Source organism: Abrus precatorius, unplaced genomic scaffold, assembly GCF_003935025.1.
Source record: "Abrus precatorius isolate BTA unplaced genomic scaffold, Abrus_2018 Scaffold5, whole genome shotgun sequence".
NCBI lineage: Eukaryota > Viridiplantae > Streptophyta > Magnoliopsida > Fabales > Fabaceae > Abrus > Abrus precatorius.
In genome coordinates, this window is record NW_020874395.1 from 14,875,801 (window position 1) to 14,898,352 (window position 22,552).

The window sequence follows — 22,552 nt, forward strand, 5'->3', positions numbered from 1 at the left end:
TAATTCAGCTACTATAGCTGGGAGCCATGTAAAGAAAATGTGTGGGTTCAAACCTTAGAATACACTCCACCCTATATTTTCTCTTTATGAAACATTTCAGTGAGCTTTCCCAGAGTTCCTAAGTGGTAGGCACTCCCCTGAATAATCAATAATATCTTAGTCGTAACATCAACTAGATCATCAGAGGAACATTATTGATCAATGTGCTTATTCATGAACCTATAATAGGTTGGTTCATACAAGTGCCAAGAAAAATTAAAAAATATGTATATATACCACAAAGATGCAATTAGAGGTGTAAGAATATTCGGGATTAGGAGGCTGCTTGTGGAGGATACATTATGTATCTGCCGCACCACAATGAATAGGCAACAAGATTTGTTTAATAAAATTATAAAATCACTAATTAATATGGGGTTCGTTGGTAGCAAAGTTCATAATTTGTTTTCATTGCATACTTTAATATTGTTGCACTATGAATGCTACATCTCTCTCTCTCAAATCCCAATCCCTTAAACCAATTTACCGTTGGTTCATGTATAATTTACCCTCCATTTTATTCATCATGTTGCGTTAATCAGCAGTTTGTTACTTATCAACATTCAATTATATAAATGTTCTTGTGCTCATCCACAACCCGGTACCGCGCTGGTAGACGTATTTCTTGCAATTAAGAAATTTTTTACTAACTTGTCAATTTAATTGGACATTGTTAGCAACTTAAAGAAAAGTTTTTGTGCTAGAAAAAGAACATGAAGAAAAAAACCAGTAAGTGATCAGCATATAACTACTAATCGGTATCTAGTTTCAATTTACAATAGAATTATATATCACATTGTGCCCAAATCAAAGCATTTTCGAGATTAAATTATTATACATGTCCATGTCATTCATAAATTTAGTATACTAAAAGTTATTGACATTAGTTAACTTTCTGTCCCTATCACGAAAAGTTAACAGTGTTCTTAATTAGGTTGTTGATCTTTCTTTTCTTTTCTTTTGGATAAACAACTAGGTCGTTGATCTTTCTTTTCTTTTCTTGGAAAAGCCTCTTTCCCATATAATCGCATAAACTTGTTTTCTTTTATTACCCCATATTATATACAGGTTGAATGAACATAAGGGGTAGCAAACATGCATGTGAAATGACCTGAAATCTCTCAGATAATGTCATGATCTCAATTTGAGCTCAAAGCTAGATGCTTAGTAAAGCAAATTGACCTCCACTACTTCAACATGTACTGCAATGACAGCAATAATGCACCACTATCATAACCAAAAAGCTATTCAATAAGCGTTCAGTGCCACCACTTGTTTGTGGTGATAGGTAATTCATATTCATACAATTAACATTGCTTTTGAAAGCAGTATCTGAAAACAAATCCTAATTCTAGAGGAACCCTAGCTGGTATAACACATTGAGATGGTGCCTCGGATTAATTGCGTTTGAATACAATGACAATGGCAGTACAGTTATCTTTACAACGGCGCTCACGAACAGCTTCCCTTACAAGTCGGCGACTAATAGATGTAACAGGTAGCCCTTCCTACAAAGTATCAATTCAATTGTTTCTCAAGTAAGACGTCACCCTCAATAAATGGAAAAGCATTAGAAATTAAATGAAAATTCTGGAAAAGAAAGACCATTTCGAGCCTATTTGGCATGTAGGAAGTCATAAAGATGTAACTACTTTTAACTAGGAAGGACAGAAGTTCAGCTAAAATAGGAGGGAGAATAGAATGGTGTGGCATGGAGATTTGTTAGCTTCGGGTACTGTTCAGGTAGCTCAGCTGTAGAAAGGATTGCCCTTTGTGAAAGGGGAAACCCTTGGAAGGAGATTTGTCTCCTTTTTCTGTTCAGATTTCGTTCAGCAATAGTAATTCATTCGTTTTCTTTTACTTCTCATTCTTCAATTCATATTTGTGGGGTCGTAACTAATGTACACTTCATTGTTCAAGTTGCAAGCAGAAAAAGAGAAAAAAGCTCTTACATTCAATAACTTCCGAACAAAATCAACAGCATCACTGGGACCAAACACCTGACATAAACCAAAATGCTATGGTCATCTCAGAACAGAACGTTCAAACCAGCAAAATGGGTAAAGGGACATTCATAAATACAAAAAGACATACCCCCCACAAGCCATCACAGCCAAGAATGATGAAGTGCACTCTATCAGTTAGGTCAAAAGAATAGATATCTGGGGTTGCAGTGACACCCACCTGCATTCAGTATTACTCCTCAATATTATAAACTTCTTTAGGCCCATACATGATCTTTTAAGACCTAGTTGATGCTATAAAGAAATTATCATTGGCTAACTAATAAAAATAACAAGTAGCCTTTTCAAAGTGTGAAGACGCAAACCTTTTTGAGCTGGCGATCACCAAAAGCCCTAGAAACTTCTAGTCGTCCTTGTAATCGTCCATCTGAGCTCACAAAACCACCAGCCTGCAAGTAGAAAATATCGCATTAGAAAAGCTAGCCTGAACTCGGCACCTTACTAATTGAACTGGTCCTTGTAGGTCCTGAGTAAATAAAGTCATGTTTGGATAAGCTTATTTTGAAGAAAACAAATGGCACTTTCTTTCATCTTTCTAAAAGAGAAATGTAACTATCTTCCCATAAATAATCCCAACCAAACATGCACTCAACCTGTTGCAATATAAAGTGATAGTTCAAGCAGATAATCATAATACAAGTGCTTAACTTAATCTCAAAATGTTCCATTTTGCTCAATAGAGAGACTGAAAAAGTAATTTACAGAGAGAGAGTGCAGCAGAAAGCTCTGCATAAAGAGGTGGTAAAGGTAACTTTGATGTAAGGATGGGAATCAAGATCCTATTTGCTAATTGCTTGCACTAAGTACTATCAAATGAACCTGGTGATCTAATCAATCAGCATTGAGGCATTTCACACCTTCTGAATGCGTGAACGCTCTTGTGGGAAGATAGGTTTGTGTTCTCTTGTCAAAACAATGGCCTTCAGTGCCTGAACTCCATCAGAGTGATTTTGGGATCCATCAGTTACAGTTGACCGAGCTAAAACTGCTTTGGCATCCCCTACATTTGCAACAAAAACCTAACAAATATTCATCAAACAGAAAGCGCAAAACAAGTTACCACTGGCTTGAAAGAACACTGAAACAGACCAAGAGCTGAATATATCAGAAGAATAAAATATCAAGAATAGTGTACAACATATTGTCTATCCCAATTTTGTTGCAAGATTGCTCAACAAAATACCCATACTTATACCAGCTATAATGTTTATCTGCAGTTAGCATATGTATGGTAAATGGAAAATAAGCATCGACAAACTTACTTTTTGTCCCAATACCCACACACATACGGCTGTAGCACCATCCTGCCACCCCCCTGAAAACAGTAATTAAACCCCAGCAAGATATAAATAACATCAAAATAATCCCTCATGATTATTGGTACATGGATTGAGTGCAACGCTAAATTCAGAGTAAAGCAATGGGCAAATAACTTGTAGCAGATTGTGCTACATTTGTTAACGAAGCAGAAAAATAGGAAATTAGATGGACTTGAGTGAATCCAAAATGGAAGTTAAACTTGATTAATCTGCTTATATAAACAAAGTTTACACTTAATTTGGCAGCTTATTTACCAATATGGGCCCAATTTTTCCCAATGTAGGCCTATTCAGAAACGTAGTCCCTGTCAGAAGTTATTTTTGTCATGTCACTTCAAGTATCGCACCTTAATTCTTTTTAACTTAATTTTTTAAAAAAATACCTGCAGGGTGCAATACTTAATTTTATATATATATATATACAAGCTACTAACTCTGCCCCCTTCATGGTGTTAATAATATCAATCTGAAAGGTGGGCTCCAGTTACTTTGTTTTCAATTCTCTTTGGTGAAACACAGTGCTCCTTTAAAAAACTAAACAAAAACAAATTACTAAATAAAGGGGGAGGACCCCTGATCCACTTTCTATTTTTTGTTTTAATGGACCTACCCTACTCTCCCTTATTTACTTCATTCATGCAAACCCCCCCCCCCACCCCACACACACTCACTTCTGGTAGGTCATAGCATCTTTCATCTCTTTTATGTGATTATTTATTTTCTTGCAATAACTCATCCTTTTAGAATTCCAGAAAAACTCTTGTAACCCATTTATTTTTCTCTTTTACATAAATAGTTTTGAATAAATTTTTGGAGTTAGAAATAGTGTTAGTGTCACCCACTATAGAAAAAATTTACTTAAATACATAAGAATGTTAAGTTTTGACAAGTTCTCATTTTTAGGGAATGTGTATATTAGAGCTTAGAGTATAAATCTAAAGATTTTATTATTAAAGTTAATTTTGAATCTTTATTAAAAATTATTAGTATTCCAATTTGTAGGCTTATACTTTTCTCACGATTTCGGATTAGTTCTAGGAAGCAAGTTAATTATCTTCATCGTTTATAAGTGGATAATGATCATAAAGACTTATTTTTAATTATTTTTTTAATTATTCATTATGTTATTATTGCCCACAAAAATTATTTGCTTGGAGAAACAAGTCTTAAATTTATTTCTTGATCATATGAAATCTTATTGTGAAATGTATTTTGTTAAATTCTATGAACTTATTTGTAAAGTGTGAAGAAAGTATTTATTTTAATTTTATTTGATGATATTTAATTATGAAACATATCTGTTGAGGCTTTTACTATTGAAAATAATTTGATTTGTATACTTGAATGATGCAAAGTAAATAATTTTAGAAAAAGTTATGTTAAAATCCCGTAACCATTGGTAGGAATAAAGGTTTAGGTGCACCTAGTTATACTCCAAGAGGAGAGAGTTATCCATTAAATAGAACTGTTAGTGCACAAAGAGAGCTATGAACAAAGTGGAGCTGTCCCTGTTGAGATTAATTACAACAAAATGTATGCAAGGAGAGGACAACCTGATGATGAAGTTCCTCCAAAGAGATATTGCCCTTGGGAGGAAAGGATTATCAACAAGGTAGATTTGTCTTGAACTTTAGTTCTCTCATGAGTGACCCTTATAGTATTATATTGATATTTACTTTTATGATGTTTTAAAAAAAATTTCTTATTTAACTTTTGTTTTTGTGTACTTTATTATAATACTTGTAATTGAAATGATATTTTTACTTATTGGTGTAAATTTTAAATTTTTTATCATGACTAAACTTTTGAAAGAACATTTAGAATGAATTTCTTTTAAATTTGATATGTTCTAAGGAACTTCAATAATTACAAATATGGAAGTTGCACACTATTGGACATATAAGTTCATTCCAATAGAATCTCTATTAGTAGGCCCACATTATTCTAATGGCCTTAATACTTTCTTTTCGTTATGTTTTGGATTTTTTTATAGTTGTTAAAGAGTTAAACTTTTTATTTTGAATATGTAATAAATATTCTAGTTTTGATATTATAATATTTTGCAATTTGATTGGTTTTGGTTGAGATATAAATTGATTCTGACAAATTATCATATTTTTGGATAATAAAAATACAGAAAAAACTGCTGAAAATTTTGGCAAATTTGTCAAATTACTTGTTTGAAAAGGTTTATTGTCTCATGTATTAGTTTCTAAATACGCTTGTCAGGTTAAGTGATATCTCTAAGAACTTAGCCTGTACATCAGTCATGGGCCCAATTTGGGGTTGTGATATGTGACAGTCAAATAGCACCTACTGTTTAGCACTATTCTTAGTCTGGTGAGTGACACTACAAATCAATCAATCTACATATATATAGTAGTCTAGTACTAGTACTCCTCAATGTGGTTTTTGTATTTGTAAATAAAAAGTGGTGAACTTGGTGCTTATATATTGGGCTTGATATCACTAATGTGTCTGCCAGAGAAAATCATGAAGCAGGATAGTTTTAATTATATAGTTTACAATAACATCATTCACTCTGCCATCCATGCTTTTTTGCAATAATGTCGCCATTTGAACAGTAGAGTGAAGTGACTACCACAGTGCAGCTTTCACAAAAGCGGGCAGAGTTAGTATTGCCTCTCCATGAGGCGATACGTTTTATTTATAAAAAAAATTAAGTATCACATTATAAAAAAAATAATGTGGGCGCGATACTTGAGGTGACGAGGAAAAAATAACACTAGACAGGGATTATGGTTTTGAACTATAGGTAGTTAATCCTGGATAACGGCGCAGAGCAGTCAACCCTAAAAATGTCATTGCAGAATTGCGGATTGCAAGATAACCACCATTCTAAAGACAATCAAAAAGAGAAAAAAAATAAATCAAAGAGTGATCAGTCATCAGAAAAAGCTCTAGCGTAGATGGTCTTGCCAAAAAAATGTCTCACTATCATAAAAAAAAAATATTTACATTTCGTTGGAAATAGCTTGGGTTTCACTAGAGATGAAGAAGAAAACCAAAAAACATCTTTGCTCACGTCAAAAATAAGTTTGGTTTTGTTGGAGATGAATATGACGACCAGAACTTGGCTAAAAATGGTGACTTGCACCAAAAAGTGACACTAGAGATAGAAGATGAAGAGAACAAGCAAGAGAACGAGAGAGTGAGAAAACGAGGCAGGTTTCGACTTGCAAAGACAGAGAAGCACATCACAATATAAAAGGAGGCAAAAATCCCAAGATTGGCCCCTTATAAAGCATTCTAACTTTCAAAGGGAGGGCAAAAACTTGCCCTTTTGCCCTTGTTTGGCATAGCGGCTGCAAACGCCGTGATCTTCCTCTTTCGTGGCCACAAATCGCAGCACGACAGCCGCTATACTGAACCTCAACACAATGGCCCCAGAATCACAGCAGGGTGCTGCTCTGCTCTGTTCCTCTGCAATCATGCCCACTACGCTATTGACTACTATATTGGGAAATTGTTTTGAACTTGGGCCCATATTGGTAAATAAGCCTAATTTAGCATTTGTATTACTATAACAGAAGATCATCAAATTTAAAGCATTGAAACTATACCTTCAGAACTTTCTTGAAGAAGAGACTCGTCAGTTTTACGAAAACCTAAATCAGAAAAAAAAAATAGAATAGAAAGCTTCCATGAAAGATTCTCCATATGGAAACTTATAAAATGGGAAGTCAGTAGGGAAAATGTAAACTGAATGCTTACCATCCAGGATAGATCGTTTAGCTGTCTTTATGTCCAACTGAAACGTAGCAGCAAGATGAAAAATAAGGAGAGTAAGAGATAGTTGAGATAGATAAGAGTGGATCTTAAAGAAAACTATTTACATTTTTAAACAAATATCTACAAATAAGAACATAAGAATTCATTTTAAAAATATCATTTATCAAATGATCAGCTCATCATCTTCTTTTAATCTGTAACATCGGCTTTTGGATTTTTCTTAATAGTTTTATTGAGGCTTGTTGTATCAACTCAACTGAAGGAATTTTTAGACTAATTGGCATAACAAACAATATTCAGGACCTACAATATCCTACTCACTCATTTTTTTCTGAAGGAAAGATTGATTGCAACCCAGGCTTATTGGCCCTAAGGTTCAACAGCTTTCATATTAACATAACCTGGTAGAATGATACCGATGATAATAAGTTACTCATTTAATCATATAATATTTGTTTGTATCATATACCAACCAAAGCATAAATACATAGATTTTTCTGTTTGATAAAACCTTAAGAGCCCAATCAATCAAGTTCAAGTATACATGAAATTAGACCAAGCAAACACACCAACTCACGTGGTAATCCAGCTGAAAGAACATTCCCATGCAAATGCTTTTGAGCATATTCTGCAGCTAACCGACCTCCGTGTCCATCATAAATTGCAAAGTGTGCACATCTGAAAATCAAGCAGCCAGAGTAACCAAGCGATACAATACATAATAACTCCACATACTTGCAAATAAAGAACAATTCTTGCACGAGCACAAGGGTTTTCTCTTTTCTATCATTACTTTAATTTATATCAAGTTTTTGATTGGTTGTGCAAATAGGCACTGTGATCATTCACATGACTTTACACTCCTTTAAAAACCGAAAAGGGAAAAATTACAATGCAGCACTAAGATTAAAATAAAATACAGCCCTTATGTTGCAAACCATGGAGCTGTTAAAATATTACTCATTTGTTCAAGGTTATAACTTCTTTATTTCAATCTAAAATAAACCCCCTAACTTTTGAAGGGTCAAAACCTAATCCTCAAGAAACACATTGCAAAAAATCACTGACAAATAACAGTCCAACACCAAAAGGAAATAATTTGTTAAAACTATAAATTACAAACAAACTTTAGTAACAATAAGTAACAAACAATTATAAATTATACAAAAAATTATAGACACCAACAAGAAGTAACACAACATTTAATAAATGGCAGCTCCAAATTATTTTCTTCTTTACATAAGCTCTTAACTGGATTTTGGGAACTTAAAAATAAAAAAAAATAAAAAAAACTTTAGCAACAGAACAGAATCATTATAGAGATAAAAATAAATAAAATGAAACCCAAAAAATAAACCTCAAATTTCCAGGGTAATCTAAACTTGCATCAGGAAGAAGCACCCATGCATCTTCCATGGCATGCCTCGAACCCTTATCCTCAGCAGCATCAGCTTCAATGTGGAAAGTCAATTGGTTCACACCATTCTCATCCGAACCCATTACAGATGATTCGATCTTGACCTTCTTCGAAGCAACCCCATCCTCCTTGCTTTCTGAATCAGCTTCACGCTTCTGGCTCTCTGTGCTTTCATTCATTTTCTTCTCTTCTTTTTCCAACCACCAATTGCTTCAAAGTTGAAACCCTACACTGTGAATCAAGACTTCTTTCTTAGCTATGACATTCGTATTTGAAGAATAGTTGTAATACTTAACTTTATCTTTGATAAATTTTATAAATTTTAAGATAGGACAATTTAATTTTTTATATTATAAAATGGCTACATTAATAATTTAAAATTACAATCCAATTGTATTAAATAGCTTTGAATTCCACGGGGTCTATCAAATAACTTTATCCTCAAGTCCTATCCAACGTATTGATACAAAAAAAACGATACAAATTCAACCAATTAATCTAAAAGATTATTTACATAAAATATGCAGTTTGATAATTAGGACAATAACTAAGAGAATATAATAAGTTTTATGAGAGTTAATTATAAAGCTTAAAATAAATAATTAAGTTAATTTTTATATATATATAAAAAAAAGTTAATAATAGACTTACTCATTATATACAGATGCACAATTTAAGTTGAATTTAGATTAAATTGAATAAAAAAAATTAAATAAATAAATATTTTAAAATGATTCATACTTTTACAATGACATAAAAAATAAGTATTTCTACTTTTGATGTGAGACATTGTATCTTAAAATCAAATTGTGATATATTGATAAATAGTTTGAATTAATTTTTTATTTATTAGGTAAATATTGTGAATATTTAAATTATAAATTTAAAAATATTTAAAATTAATAGCTGTAACAATTTAATTTAATTTGTATTATTAATTGATAGTAAAAAATTACTTGTAATAAGTTTAGTTTAACCATTTTTTTATGAAAATATAAATTAAATTTATAATTGATTGAGTTATTAAAATTATGAATTTTAAAAATAAGATTAGAAATTATAAGAATTTAATTTTAATCATAGTATTAGTTTTTAGTAAAAAAAATTAGTTATAATAAATTTAGTTGACATGATATGCATAAAAATTGAAATTAAATTTGTAGTTATTTAACTTGTTACAATTAAGAATTTTAAAAAATAATACTAAAAAATCTTATGATTTTATAAATAGATAAGTCAATTTTACTATAAAATCCTCGTTGTGATCAATTTGTCTGGGAATCCAAATTTTGATTTGAAAAAATTGTAAATTTTGTTAGGCTTCATGATGTACAAGATCTTCCACCTTATGTACTTCCATCATGTTAGGATTTGGACTCCAAATTTTTCACCCATTTTGGGAGGGCAGCCAATTATCATTCCAAATTTTAACTTAAACTTTGTTTCCTGTTTTTCAATAACAGTCCTTTTTAAGGACCCAGATTGCCTCACAAAATGCTCCTTCATGTGTAGCTTGAAACATTGCCCACCTAAGCATAGAAGAGATCTCTATATGGATAATATTTGGCTCAAATTGGTAAAAACCACTACCATCTTTTTTTGTCTACACAATTCATTTCAAGCAACTAAGCAATTCTCCTTTTTGTTTTGTTTGTTCCCTCACATGAACTTGTTGATCATACTCTCAAAAACAACACAAACTAAAAGGTAGAGAGAAACACCCCATCACATATGTAGGAATAGCATGAGACATTAACTTCATTGAAACTTCTTTTCTAGTAGTAGCTAAAAACTTGCTTCTTCGATCTTTCCATGAGTTGCTTCAAGCCACAATTATTTTCCAATTAAGAAAAATATATATATACAAAAACTTTTAAAAGTAAGTTAAAAGTTATTTTTAAAAAAATGTAGTTTTGACAAAAAGAAGAAGAAGAAGATAATCTTGTTATTTATATATAATTTATATCATATCTTATTTTTCTTGTTTATAAAAAATACAATACAAAACTTACCAAAACTTATATTCTATTTTTATCTAGTTTCTTTTACCCTGTTATAACTCCTAATTAACCCTTAAAAATACATACAAGAAACAAAAGTAAGATTAAAATAAAAATGTAATGTATTCAAGTGAATGTTTTTTTATTATTTTAATATATTTTTATTGGTGTAGTCTACAAACTCCAATTTTACTTATAGTATAATGTCATGAATAATTGTTTATTTAAATATTTATTTCATATATTTTTAAATAATAATTTATATTATAATTTTGATAATAAAATTAAAATTAATTATATTTTAGTTCTTATAAGAGTAACATCCTTTTAGATAAATTCTTAAAAAAATTTGTTAAGATTTAGTTTCTAACATTTTTAAATATATGAATTATTGCCTCTACATCATCATTTTTTTTAATTTTATTTAAAATTGTATATTTAAAAAAAGTTTCTAAATAATTTAAATTATTTAAAAAATTAATAATTAGTTTGTTTTTTTCAACCTCACTTAGTTAAGGTTTTTGTGGTCTCATGAAGAAGATCCATGTGCATCTCATTGCATTCAAAATCATCAAAGCATTTGTTGTTGTGTTCTAGACACACAAGACTTGAGGTTGTAGAGTCAATGCTCTCTTTCATTGGTAGAAAAAAACTAATAGAACTTCGGTGAAAATTTCACTTATCGCTTAATAGAGTTTGATGTTAGGAGTTAAATTCTTATATTTTAAAAATTTTAAAAATTAAATTTTAACAATTTTTTTAAGGACTTATTTTAGAAAGTACTACTTTTATAAAAATTAAAAATATAATTGAGTCTAAATTTATTAAAACAAGCAAAAAAAAAGTTATTCTAATAAGTTATATCAATAAACTTATTAAAATAGGTTAACTTATGAGAGTTAAACTATTTTTAATAAACTGTTTTTATAAATTTTTTTAAATATTTCTTAAATCTTAAGAGTTAATTTAGTAAATATGTTTAATTATGATTTTAATTTTTAAAAAATAATCTATTTTAAAATTAGTTCTTAATTTTTTATTAAAATTTAATCTTTAACATTTTAAAAATAATAAAAATTAATTTCTATGATTAACTAAATTTCCTTAAGATTTTTGTGATCCAAGAAAGGAGGAGATACACATACATCGTTGCATTCAAAATCATCAAAGCATGTATCATTGTTTTTTAGAAGACACATGAGGATTGAGGTTGCAAGGTTAGAAGGTTAAGCCCCTTCACATTTTGGTTGCTTTTTGTGAGAAGAAGAAATAGATAGAGTAAGAGATAAAAAAAAATGGAAAGTTTGAATTTTGTGGGAGAGAGAGAGAGAGTTTTGCGGCGGAGAGAGAGGAATGTAAAAATATAATTTGAATTAATTATTAATTTTTAAATAATAAATATTTTTAAAATTTTTCAAACACCAGAAAATAATGACAGACTTTTGTTATCCAACTTATAATTTAATACAACTTAATTAACAGTAAGATCTATTTTTATTATTTTAAAAGTTTAGAGAATAAATTTTAATAATTTTTTAAGAATAATTTAAAAAAATATACAAATAAAAATATGATTAAACTTAATAAATATAATATACAAAAATAATAGAATATTAAAATAAAATATAATAAGAAGATGATATAATCTAATTAAATTAAATAATTAGTATATTAATTTTCGCTTATTAAAATTAATATAACTTTTAAGATTAAATTTTAATTTAATTTTATGAATGTTTGGACAAGTGTATTACATTCTTGCAACGGCTCCTCCTATATATATGTATATACAATCAAAGAACTTCACTTCACTTCACTTTTCACTTTAATCTGAATGCCATTGGCCAACACAAAACCCTAACATCAAATCTGCAACTCCATTTTCGTTTCACCTCAGAAATACCCTAATTTCTTTTTTCTCTTCCCCATTCCCGATTCAGTCGATGCTGCCATGAACACAGCTTAGTTCAATCCCCCAAATCGGCGATTCCCAAGATGTCGCTCCACGGCGGCAGCTCCAGCGACCGCCGGGACGCGCCGTCTCCGGGGACGGGGAATGCCGGCGGAAAAGGCAACGTGGTCGTGGCGTCGAGCCAGAGGCTGCGGCTGAACCCTAACAAGGACCACAAGCCAGAGGATTACGCAGACATGCAATTAGATTTCAGCCCTTCCATTTTCAGTTCTTTGGAGAGGTATCTTCCTCCGAACATGCTCAATGTGCCTCGTGATGAAAAGGCCAAGTTCATGCGCGAGATTCTCCTCAAGTATCTGCCCCTCGGAGAGCGCAACAGAGTGTGTTTTGATTTTTGTCCTAATTTTTTGTTCCCCATTAATCGCTGTTTTATTTTAACTCTTGCTTGAATTGTTTTTTTTTTTTTTTTTCGCGTGAGTAGTGAAATGAATTGAAAGATTGGCTTTTATTTATTCTTATTTGGGTGAATTGTGTTACTTGTGTCTTAAGTTAGCCTAATTGCATGGATGGAATAGTGTTGTTAGTTTATGTTAACAGTTGAATGGTATCTTAGGATAACGATTAAATTTGAATCTTAATGATACATTTACCCCTGTTGGAAATAGCTATGTTAGAGACGTGGACACTTCAAAATAGAAGCTGAAGTTTATAATTATTTTTTTTTACTTTTATTTGTTAAACTTCAAAACCGCTAGATACATTGTGACACTTTTTAAACATTGATTCTGTCTTTTTATTTAAGATTTGCATTTTATGTTATTTTAAATTAATTTTATAGTTTGTATAATACTAGTGTCTTGTTCTGCTATCCTTGTCTATCGTATTGTATCCATGTTCCATTTGGTATTTGTGGTTTTTACTAGTATGAAATATTTTACTTAGGACTTAATAATTTGACATGATAATAGAGGTCCAGGAAAGTTATGTTAGAGCTAATAGGGTTGATTAGGTTCACAATACATTAGAAGCCAGTATGATACGGAAGTAAGTAAAGGCTTTCAACAGGTAAATTGTAGTCAATAAATCTTTGATTCCTGTTAAGATAGTTTCCATATTTGATTTTGACAATGAAGACAGGGAGTTGAAATAAAAAGTTTTATTCAAACTGAATTGTAAGTGACTGATTTTTTTACTATTTAGTGTTGGATTTTAGTTCAGATCCTTTATTTTGTCAAAACAATTGTTGGTTCTCTAGGCTTAGAGATCTAATTATAATTCTTGTGTGCTGGAAAGGAAATAGTTTGATGTAGGAAGCTTCAGGGATTAAATATTTGTGTTATTCTTCAGCAACACTCTATTTGAGGGTTGCTAATTTTCTTTCCTAAAAGCCTAACTCAATGTGGCCCATAATTTAGTGTCACTAGATGGTCCATGTCAGGTTATTGAGCTGGATGTGGTCTTGCGCAGACTTTAAAACCCTGCCAAGTTTCCAATGTTGGGGATGATATCAATGTTTTAGATGTTTATGCTAGTAAAAATAAAGTAAATTTCTGAAAATTTAGGTTAGAATGACAGGGAGGAAAAGCAACTCATGCTGAGAATGAGATGTTTTGATGACATTTTCATGCTGTAGTGGTTTAGTAACTTTCCTTTGAACAATTTTCCAATTACGTTAATAAGTGTATGTTTGGTTCAACTTATTTTGGAAGATAGTAGCTTATTTTTGCCAGAAAATAAGCCATTATTTTTGAAAAAAAAATAAAATTTCCCAAACATGTACTAAGTCTTGAAAAAGTTTGCTTAAGCCATCATCATCATCATCATTATTACCACACTCTTGTGGCTTTTTATTAGCTTACAACATGATTATATGATGGTTACAATGTTATTTTGTCAGGCTCAAAAGCATAGGGAATACAGACAGAAGATAATATCAAATTATCAGGTATGTAGTAACCAAAAGGTAATCTGTTTGACAAATCATTTTGGCTGTTTGTTTGGCTTGAAATTGATGATAAACCCTGAACAGTAGTTATGAGTTGTGTGCAATAGTGTTGCATTGCTGCTGGAGGCTGCTATATATCTCAGTCCATGGAGCATTTTTAGGTTACACCCTTCACACAGCGATTTGCAGCTAAAATCCATATTGGATTTATAATCCGTGGAATGGCAGCCATCCTGTTACCCACTGGCATTTTTGGGGCCAGCCTCTCCAGTCTCCAGGCTGTTATTTAGGATTGACAACATTGCCCTGAACCAAACTAAAAATTTCCATTCTAACATTTCTCCTTTTCTTACTGTATATGTTTGCCATTGATATAATATACATTCTCTCCAAATGTAAAGATTTACAATAAAAAAGTAAACAGAAAACGTTAGCTTGTGAATGATCTAATGAATACTTATCACAATTCCATAGTTTAGAGTCCCCCTTCCCCCAGGCCCTGATATCTGACGACTCCTTCAATGGGACAAGTGTAGACTACATTTTGAAGAATATCTAGGTATATGTTGATTCTTACTTTTTTAGATTCCTTCAAAGTAATAATAATTTTAAAAGTTTGTGTTCATATTTAAGATGTGAAATATATGATGACAATCTCTCCCTTGTCTCCTCTCCCTCCTCCTTCTCCTTGTATTTTTTAGCAAACTTAGAGATTTTTTGACAAAATTTTGCAGCCTCTACATCGAGAGCTATACTCTATGAATCCTGCTACATTCTTTGTCCCTGCATTTCTGAAAGCAATTAATGATAATACAGAGCAAAGCTTTAGAAGCGTCATGTCTGAGCCCTCTCCAGGCATTTTTGTATTTGACATGTTTCAACCAAGCTTTTGTGAGTTATTGCTATCTGAGGTACTTCATTTTAACTATCATTACCTATGATATAAGCAGTACCTAATATTTTAAATTAGAAGTTTTAAGCAGATTCCTGTGTGTATACTTTCATTTTTGGTTGTTAAACTTTATTTGTGGTCTCCCTAGATTGAAAATTTTGAGAAGTGGGTGACTGAAACAAAATTTCGGATCATGCGTCCCAATACCATGAATAAATATGGTGCTGTACTTGATGACTTTGGGCTTGAAACAACACTTGACAAGCTCATGGAAGGTTTCATTCGTCCTTTATCTAGAGGTGAATGGAGACAGCATTATTAACATTGTCTCGATGATAATTTGATGAATGTATTTATAAACAATTATGTATTTTTTCCTTCATTCTCTTAAGATGGGTTCAGTCAATTAATTGTTTGTTATACAGTCTTCTTTGCAGAAGTTGGTGGATCAACCCTGGATTCTCATCATGGTTTTGTTGTTGAATATGGTAAAGATAGAGATGTTGACTTGGGTATGACTTCTGCTTGATGAGTGTTTGTTTTATCATTCCACAGGTCATGTGCATATATTGGACATGTGAAAAGAAGCTAATTTTTTAATAAGTGAACCGCATGCCATCTTATCATTATTCCTGTGCAGCTTTTTGGTTAATAAAAATTTAGACAACTAATTCTCCTTTTGAAGTTTCAAATTCAAACTAGGCTTTGATAGCCATAAATTCTTTATCAATTGGAAACAGGTATTTTGATGATGTTGGATTCATATGATGTGCACCAGCAGCATATTTGATGTTATTATGTCTTATGTTTTACAATTAAGATTTTTGCCTCTGTAGGTTTCCATGTGGATGATTCGGAGGTAACCTTAAATGTTTGCTTGGGTAAGCAATTTTCTGGAGGGGAATTGTTTTTTCGTGGCACACGATGTGAGAAACATGTAAATACCGGAAGTCATTCAGAGGTAAGTCATGGAGATGGAATAACATAAAGTAATGTTGGTGTTAGGAAGATGTAAGGCATAACATTTTTTTTTTCACTTTAAGTGTATGTTGATCTACTCTTACTAAACAGACAATGCCTCAATTAGCTAGAAGTGTTGACACTTTCAGTGCCTCCACTAGCAAGGTGCCTCGCCAGTGCCTTGCTTTTTGGCACCCTTTACTACATGCATCTATTCTTAAATCTATATAGAAATATTTAATGCCCTAGATACAGTCATATGTGCATGAGGAAAAAAAATTTCATTTAAAAAGTTTGGGAGACTGTATATTGAGCCTGATGAAGTGTGGGATTGGTTTAGTTAACAGCCTCGGCCCTTACGATATTAACTTGTGACAAAATAAAATATTGCTGTGTGTGTGTTGTACTACTTGGAATGATAATTGGTGTATATATATGTATTTCTGTTTTTCATTGCAGCAATGCAGCTTTAGCAAGCATATTTTTGTTTATTTATAGTAAAAGCAAATCCAAATGATTGTTTATTTTGGGTTCATATTCTGTTCCAATGCGGTTAGTTAGTGCTGTTTGCTTACTATTGTAAGGAGATTTATGAATCATTGCCTCTTGCTATTTCTCATAGGTGGTTGTACACTTTTTTTATGGAGTCCATTATTTGAAAGCAGGAGATCTTTGATTATTCTCATGTCCCTGGACGAGCTGTGCTTCATCGTGGTCGTCATCGCCATGGTGCTAGAGCTACAACATCTGGTCATCGAGTCAACCTACTTCTGTGGTGCAGAAGGTGATTTTACTTGTTGCTTGCCTTCGTTGCTACTTCAGTTTGTCTGTTGATTATGAGTCATGTGCTTTTATAATAAGCTGCATTGACCTGCCCACTAGTTTCAGAAATCACACCCTTGTCATTACTGGTTTGAGATAATGGAAATGTATCTGATTCAACTTTTACCTTTATTTAAAGAATTTTCCAAAATGTTGCTTGTGTGGGAATACTGGCAGAGATTTCTTATTCTGATTGCATAATTGCAGCATCGAGGTGGGATGCTGCTTTTTGCTTTTGGTTTTTTGACCCTGGATTTTAGTTGAATGGATTTTAGTTAAAGATATTTTTTCTGTTCATTTTTTTTGTTCTCTCAGTAAATTAAAGATGAAGTTGTATGATGGCATTGTAGTTCTGTCTTTAGAGAGATGAAACGGTATCAAAAAGATTTCTCCAGCTGGTGTGGCGAGTGCAATCGTGAGAAAAAGGAAAAGCAACGCTCCACAATTGCTGCTACCAGATTGGTAAGTCTTTATGTAGACCAAATGTTTCATGTGCATGAATCACATGAGAAAATTTTACAAGTTTTATGTATAGCACATGCTTATTCACTTCACTTCCAACCTTGTGATCAATATAGACAGTGTTGGCAAGTTGCTGCTAGCCTGCTACCAAAGAAATAATACTCTTGAACTACCTGAGTAAAACTTGTGTTGACTTATATATGAGTAAAAGAGAAATTGAATATGAATTCAAATTCATGAAGTCATGGATTTTTTTTTAATTTTTTTTTGTATCACAGGGTTTAACTTGATATTAAAGTTTTGTTTTCAAAGAGTCAAGAAAATTAGACCTTGCAAATTTTCATGGTGAGAGGGCAATATATATGAAGTGGTCAACTGGTAAAGTTAGAATCATAGTTGTCAATAGCAAGCAATAGTGGCTGTCCATGGCGGAGTGACCTTTGGCCACCATAGATTTGGCATAGTGGAGCGTTTTTGGTGTTGTGGGTATCGTGACCATCGAGGCTGTATTCGCAGCCCAAAACGCAGCCTTTCATGGTGCAATAGTGCCACCATAGGAAAAGATACCAACTTTCCTTTTCTACCCTCAAAATGAAGGAGTTTTAGCATTTTTCAAGGGTTAAAAAGACTTATAATCTCTTGGAAATAAGTTGATTTTTCCTTTTTGCCCTTAATTTTCAGTCTTGAGGTTTTTTTTTAAGTATAAAATTGTCTTTTCAATTTTCAGACCTAACCTCACTTTTCCCCGTGTTTTTCTTCTTCCTTTCTCTCCTCTCGCTGACACTGTGACACCCCTTCCTGTCATCTCTATTGCCGTTCTGCTTTGAAACTGGAGACATGACAAAGCCCCACTTTTTTTCTTCTCCCCTTCCTCTATTTGACGTTCCCTCCTCTCATCTCTGTCTTTGTTCTGCTTTGCAACAATCTCCAATCCAAGGGAGTCACTCATCTTCTATGACTTCTTTGGCAAAATCCACTTCCTTTCTTCTCTCTATTCTATGATTCTACAGTCTTGCCTGTTATGTTCTCCTAGAAAATCCACTTTCTTTCTATATTTTGTCTTTTGTTGATAATTATTCATATGCTATTTATGCATTATATACATAATTGTCTGCATATGTATATATTTTATATCCATATAAAAAACTTTAAAATAGTGGTTATCTGCTACGAGCTGCCATCCGATATTAACAACTATGGCTAGAATCTGACATTACATTTGCAAGCCATGATCTCTCATCATGGTTTAGCTGAAATGTACCATGTTACCCAATAATAAGTAATTCCACAGCTTACCTAGCACTACTCGAACTTCATGTTATTTTACTTGCCCTCAATAGAAGTTTGCTGACTTAAGTTTATTCTGGTACGATATACTTTTTACTTAGTGCATAACTGAGATTGCAGAATATAACACTGGTTTTATGGTATGACAGGAATTGTTCAGGAGGGAAAGTGAATCCGCCGCATAATCTATTTTGCTCAGTGGATGATTGTAAAATGATGTTGCTGCAATCATTTGTCAATACAAGTAATCTTGATTCCTGATCCAGGTGTCTGTACAAGTTATCAGCTTTGTTGTGATAATTTTAGTTAAATAATTTAGGTGTCTTCCTTAGAAATTGTACTATTTATCCCATGCCTATTTAATGTCTTTGATGGGGGTATGTAGGTTGGTTTAATGCTGATTGACCATTGTATTTTTTATGCATATAACCTCAGAATCCTGTCTAGAAATATAGATTTAGACTGTAATTAATGTCTGTTGAAGTCTTTTGAGGTTCATTGGCTTAACCAACATCTAGTTTCCTTTGCTACATGTAACTAATCCCTTTTTTGTTCATTAATTTTTTTGAAGAATGCTTACTAGGGCTTTAAGGATTAAGGGCACTGATCAAGGAATTAAGTAGTTATATATATATATATATATATATATATATAAAAGTGTTATTTTATACTGGTCAAGAGATTCTTTTGAAATTAAATGAGTTTATAATATTATAATTGCAAATGAGTTGTTTACAAGATCAGTGCACGCTTGCCACTTCCTTGCGGCAAACTTAGTGTGGGTAGTGGTTCTAGGCTCAGCCAATACCATCCGCTTTGAATGTCAATAATATCAGTTCTGGCTCAATGTACAATCAATGATGGAAACATGTCTTAAATGGTTGGCAGAAAGGGAAGATTGGTTTGGCATTGAGGGATATCTACAAAATCCACAAGCTCATAAACGCTTGCAACGTTGGTCGTCAACACCTGCAAAGCCAACAAAGTAGAACCATACATAATGGGAAAATCATTGCTGGGGAAATCGCGAGGAGAGGAAATATCTAATTGTGTTGGAAATTTGTTGCAACTCGTGTAGTTGGTGACTTGCTTTTGTTAGGACTCAATTACAGGATTTTAAATAGTTTTATCATTTAGGTCAATTTTTTTAAGCTTTAAAACATGTTTTCTTAATTTACATAAAGTAAAAAATTGTTTTTATTTAGTTATAACTATAAAAAGTGTTTATTTTATTTTATTTTAAAATATAGTTAGGACTATATGTTTTTCAAAAGCTTAATGAAAATAGTTAAAGACCTGGTTTTTTAAGATCCTTTTTAAAAACCTAAATATACTTTAAATTTTATAAAAAGTTTTTCCTTTTAATAAAATTAGTTTTTTTAATGGGAAATAGAAATAAATGAAGTTTTTCAAACATCGTTTATCTACCTTTATAGTTGTAAAAAAAGTGTTTTTTATTTTTAAATATAGTTATAACTATACATCTTTTAAAAACTTAATTAAAATAGTTAAAGACATGTTAATGTTGCTGTCAGCTCAATAGTTTCTGAATCCTTTTCAATTTACGTAAGAATTTGATGAGTAATTTTATTTTCATTTAAGTGGAAATTTTTATTTAAACAAATTCTCATTTATCCCCGTTCAGTTCCTTTGTCTCTTTTTATGACTTCACTGCATAACAATTTTCCTCTAACTCGTCCAAATTTCTACCCATTTATTTTCTCTCTCTAATTAATTGCTATTCTGCTTTAGTGCTAGTTGGGTTAAAGCAACAGTTTCATTTTTATTATGTTTTTGTTTAAATTCATTTTGGTTCTAAAATTTCAATAAATAAAGAAACCCTTCGCTCTCGATCAAATTTCTCTTACTGGGGTTTTGACTTGAGTTGCTGACAATTGATGTGCTTTTTGACCCCTCTTTTGCAGGCTTAAGGTGTCAAAGTTGGTGTTGGTTGTTCCCTTTTGAAGTTCTGCAAAAGGAATAAATATGAAAATCTTGATCTCCTTTTTTCCTGAGTTGATGGCATCAGGGGTATAGCACCTTCTACTGAAATGATAGATATGAATGCAAGTTCAGTTGGTGTTGAGAGATTGCCCAAGGAGATGAATGACATGAAGCGGTCTAAGCGAATTTCTTAAGCAATTTTTTTTTCTAAATTTGTTTAAGAAAAATAAAACTAAATATTCAATTCTTGCGCAAATTGGATATGATCTATGTCATGTTTTCATTCTTTCCGTGTAATCTGTCCTTTTATTTCATTTATTATCTTTTCTTTTTCTTCCGTTAAACATAAATATTTTTAACACCATCATTCAATTGCATATACAATGAGGTTACTAACCACTAATGCAAATTTTTTTAATTGTCAAACTTTTCTTTATTACTGGTAGGTAACCACATGGGTATAATGAGATGAAATACATAATTTAGTCTTTTTATTGCGTGTCAAATGTCTTGCTTTGTATTTTGTGTATTAAGGGAGAGTTTGCATGCAATTAACTTCATAGGAGTTCCCTTGGGGCTTAAGCTTTGTTTAGAATATGAAACAAAATAAAGCCACATTAACGTAACATATCACATTTGCATTTAGACATGTACATTATTATACTAAAACAGAAATTCATATGCAATTAATGCGAAGGTGGAGGAATTGGCACCACCTTAATGGAAAGATTGAGAAAGAAAAAATGGGCAGAGAATGCAACTACAACAAAATATTTGTTACAGCCAATACCAAAATTGTGACTCCACCATGAAAATGCTCGACGCCTTTCTATTTTTCCTCAATTTGATTCCCTGTACATGCTCCTCGTAACTGCTGGTTGGTTGCTCTTTAGGGCGTTCAGTATTGCACTTCAGGCAAGCCATATTTCTTCCATAATTGTAGAAATTACAAGAAGAAAAGCAATGGACTTACTTGGGACAACTCCACAGAACATGTCTTTGGACTTGGGTTTGGCTCTAGACAATGCAAACACTTCACTTTACTACCAAAATTCATGAACCCACACCTACGTAATGGAAGAAATCAGATAGGATGTAACATGGGAAACAAGGATTTTTCATGGTTGAAGGATTTTTCACAGTTACATCACGTTAGTGTATTTCAGTGATTGGCTGATTACCCATTATTTAACGCAGAGAGACCTAACACTAGTCATTACTCGTTAGTACCAAGTGCAGCCATCCAACGCAGTCTAAATAATGGGGAAAAAGAAAACATGACATAAAACAGGACAGCAAGCTGAATGGTATTTAGAAAGAAATTTCAGAAACATAATCTGATATTTGTAATTACAAATAAATAAGCGTGATTTCATTGAAAAAAAGTCATGTTAAATTAGAAGATCCACTCGAAAATTTTCAGAATGATATCTATTCCGAAACAGAGGATAGCCCCAAAAAATCAAGAAACAGAACGAGATACATTAGATAAATGAGGAACGAAGAGAAAAGGTAAGAGTATAGAGATAGATAAGAAAAATGGTTTCCCAGTAATTGTTTGAAATTATTGACGTAAATTGATTCATATGCTGTCACAGGAAACAAAAATATGTCAACGGAAATTTTCTTGTCACATAAAAGAGAACTCAGATAATGGAAAAAAATAATTTAAAACTGCATCTGTATCAAGTTCAAATAGCACCAATTGAAATAGTTACAGAAACCTGACTATGATATTCATCACCCGTATTACTCTCTTTGATGAATACACAAAAT

The 22,552-nt window shown here is 32.0% G+C and overlaps 2 protein-coding genes across 6 annotated transcripts; one reads left to right on the plus strand and one right to left on the minus strand.

The window, feature by feature from the left end:
- Nucleotides 1–1,227: 1,227 nt before the first annotated feature.
- Nucleotides 1,228–8,825, minus strand: LOC113867592 (probable protein phosphatase 2C 8). Of its 3 annotated transcripts, none has more exons than XM_027502984.1 (10): nt 8,493–8,825; nt 7,705–7,813; nt 7,118–7,154; nt 6,967–7,011; nt 3,326–3,378; nt 2,921–3,082; nt 2,369–2,452; nt 2,134–2,223; nt 1,992–2,039; nt 1,228–1,547 (listed from the first exon to the last, which is right to left on the minus strand). In XM_027502984.1, the coding sequence occupies exons 1-10, from the start codon at nt 8,729–8,731 to the stop codon at nt 1,437–1,439; spliced, it is 978 nt and encodes a 325-aa protein (XP_027358785.1). In that variant the 5' UTR covers nt 8,732–8,825; the 3' UTR covers nt 1,228–1,436. The 3 variants fall into 3 exon arrangements, with proteins under 3 accessions (XP_027358785.1, XP_027358788.1, XP_027358786.1); XM_027502987.1 differs by having other exon boundaries at nt 7,713–7,813; nt 8,493–8,626; XM_027502985.1 differs by lacking the exon at nt 2,921–3,082 and having other exon boundaries at nt 8,493–8,807.
- Nucleotides 8,826–12,357: 3,532 nt separating this feature from the next.
- On the plus strand, nt 12,358–19,462 carry LOC113867195 (uncharacterized PKHD-type hydroxylase At1g22950-like). 3 transcript variants are annotated; one of them, XR_003505148.1, is made up of 9 exons: nt 12,358–12,844; nt 14,362–14,427; nt 15,144–15,320; nt 15,450–15,600; nt 15,727–15,813; nt 16,138–16,262; nt 16,884–17,045; nt 17,434–17,545; nt 18,982–19,462. XR_003505148.1 is itself a non-coding variant. In XM_027502316.1 (9 exons), exons 1-9 carry the CDS (start codon nt 12,548–12,550, stop codon nt 19,015–19,017), a joined length of 1,170 nt encoding a protein of 389 aa, XP_027358117.1. In that variant the 5' UTR covers nt 12,396–12,547; the 3' UTR covers nt 19,018–19,462. The 3 variants fall into 3 exon arrangements, 2 of the variants coding, with proteins under 2 accessions (XP_027358117.1, XP_027358118.1); XM_027502316.1 differs by having other exon boundaries at nt 12,396–12,844; nt 16,927–17,045; XM_027502317.1 differs by having other exon boundaries at nt 12,396–12,844; nt 14,362–14,409; nt 16,927–17,045.
- The last annotated feature ends 3,090 nt before the right edge of the window (nt 19,463–22,552 follow it).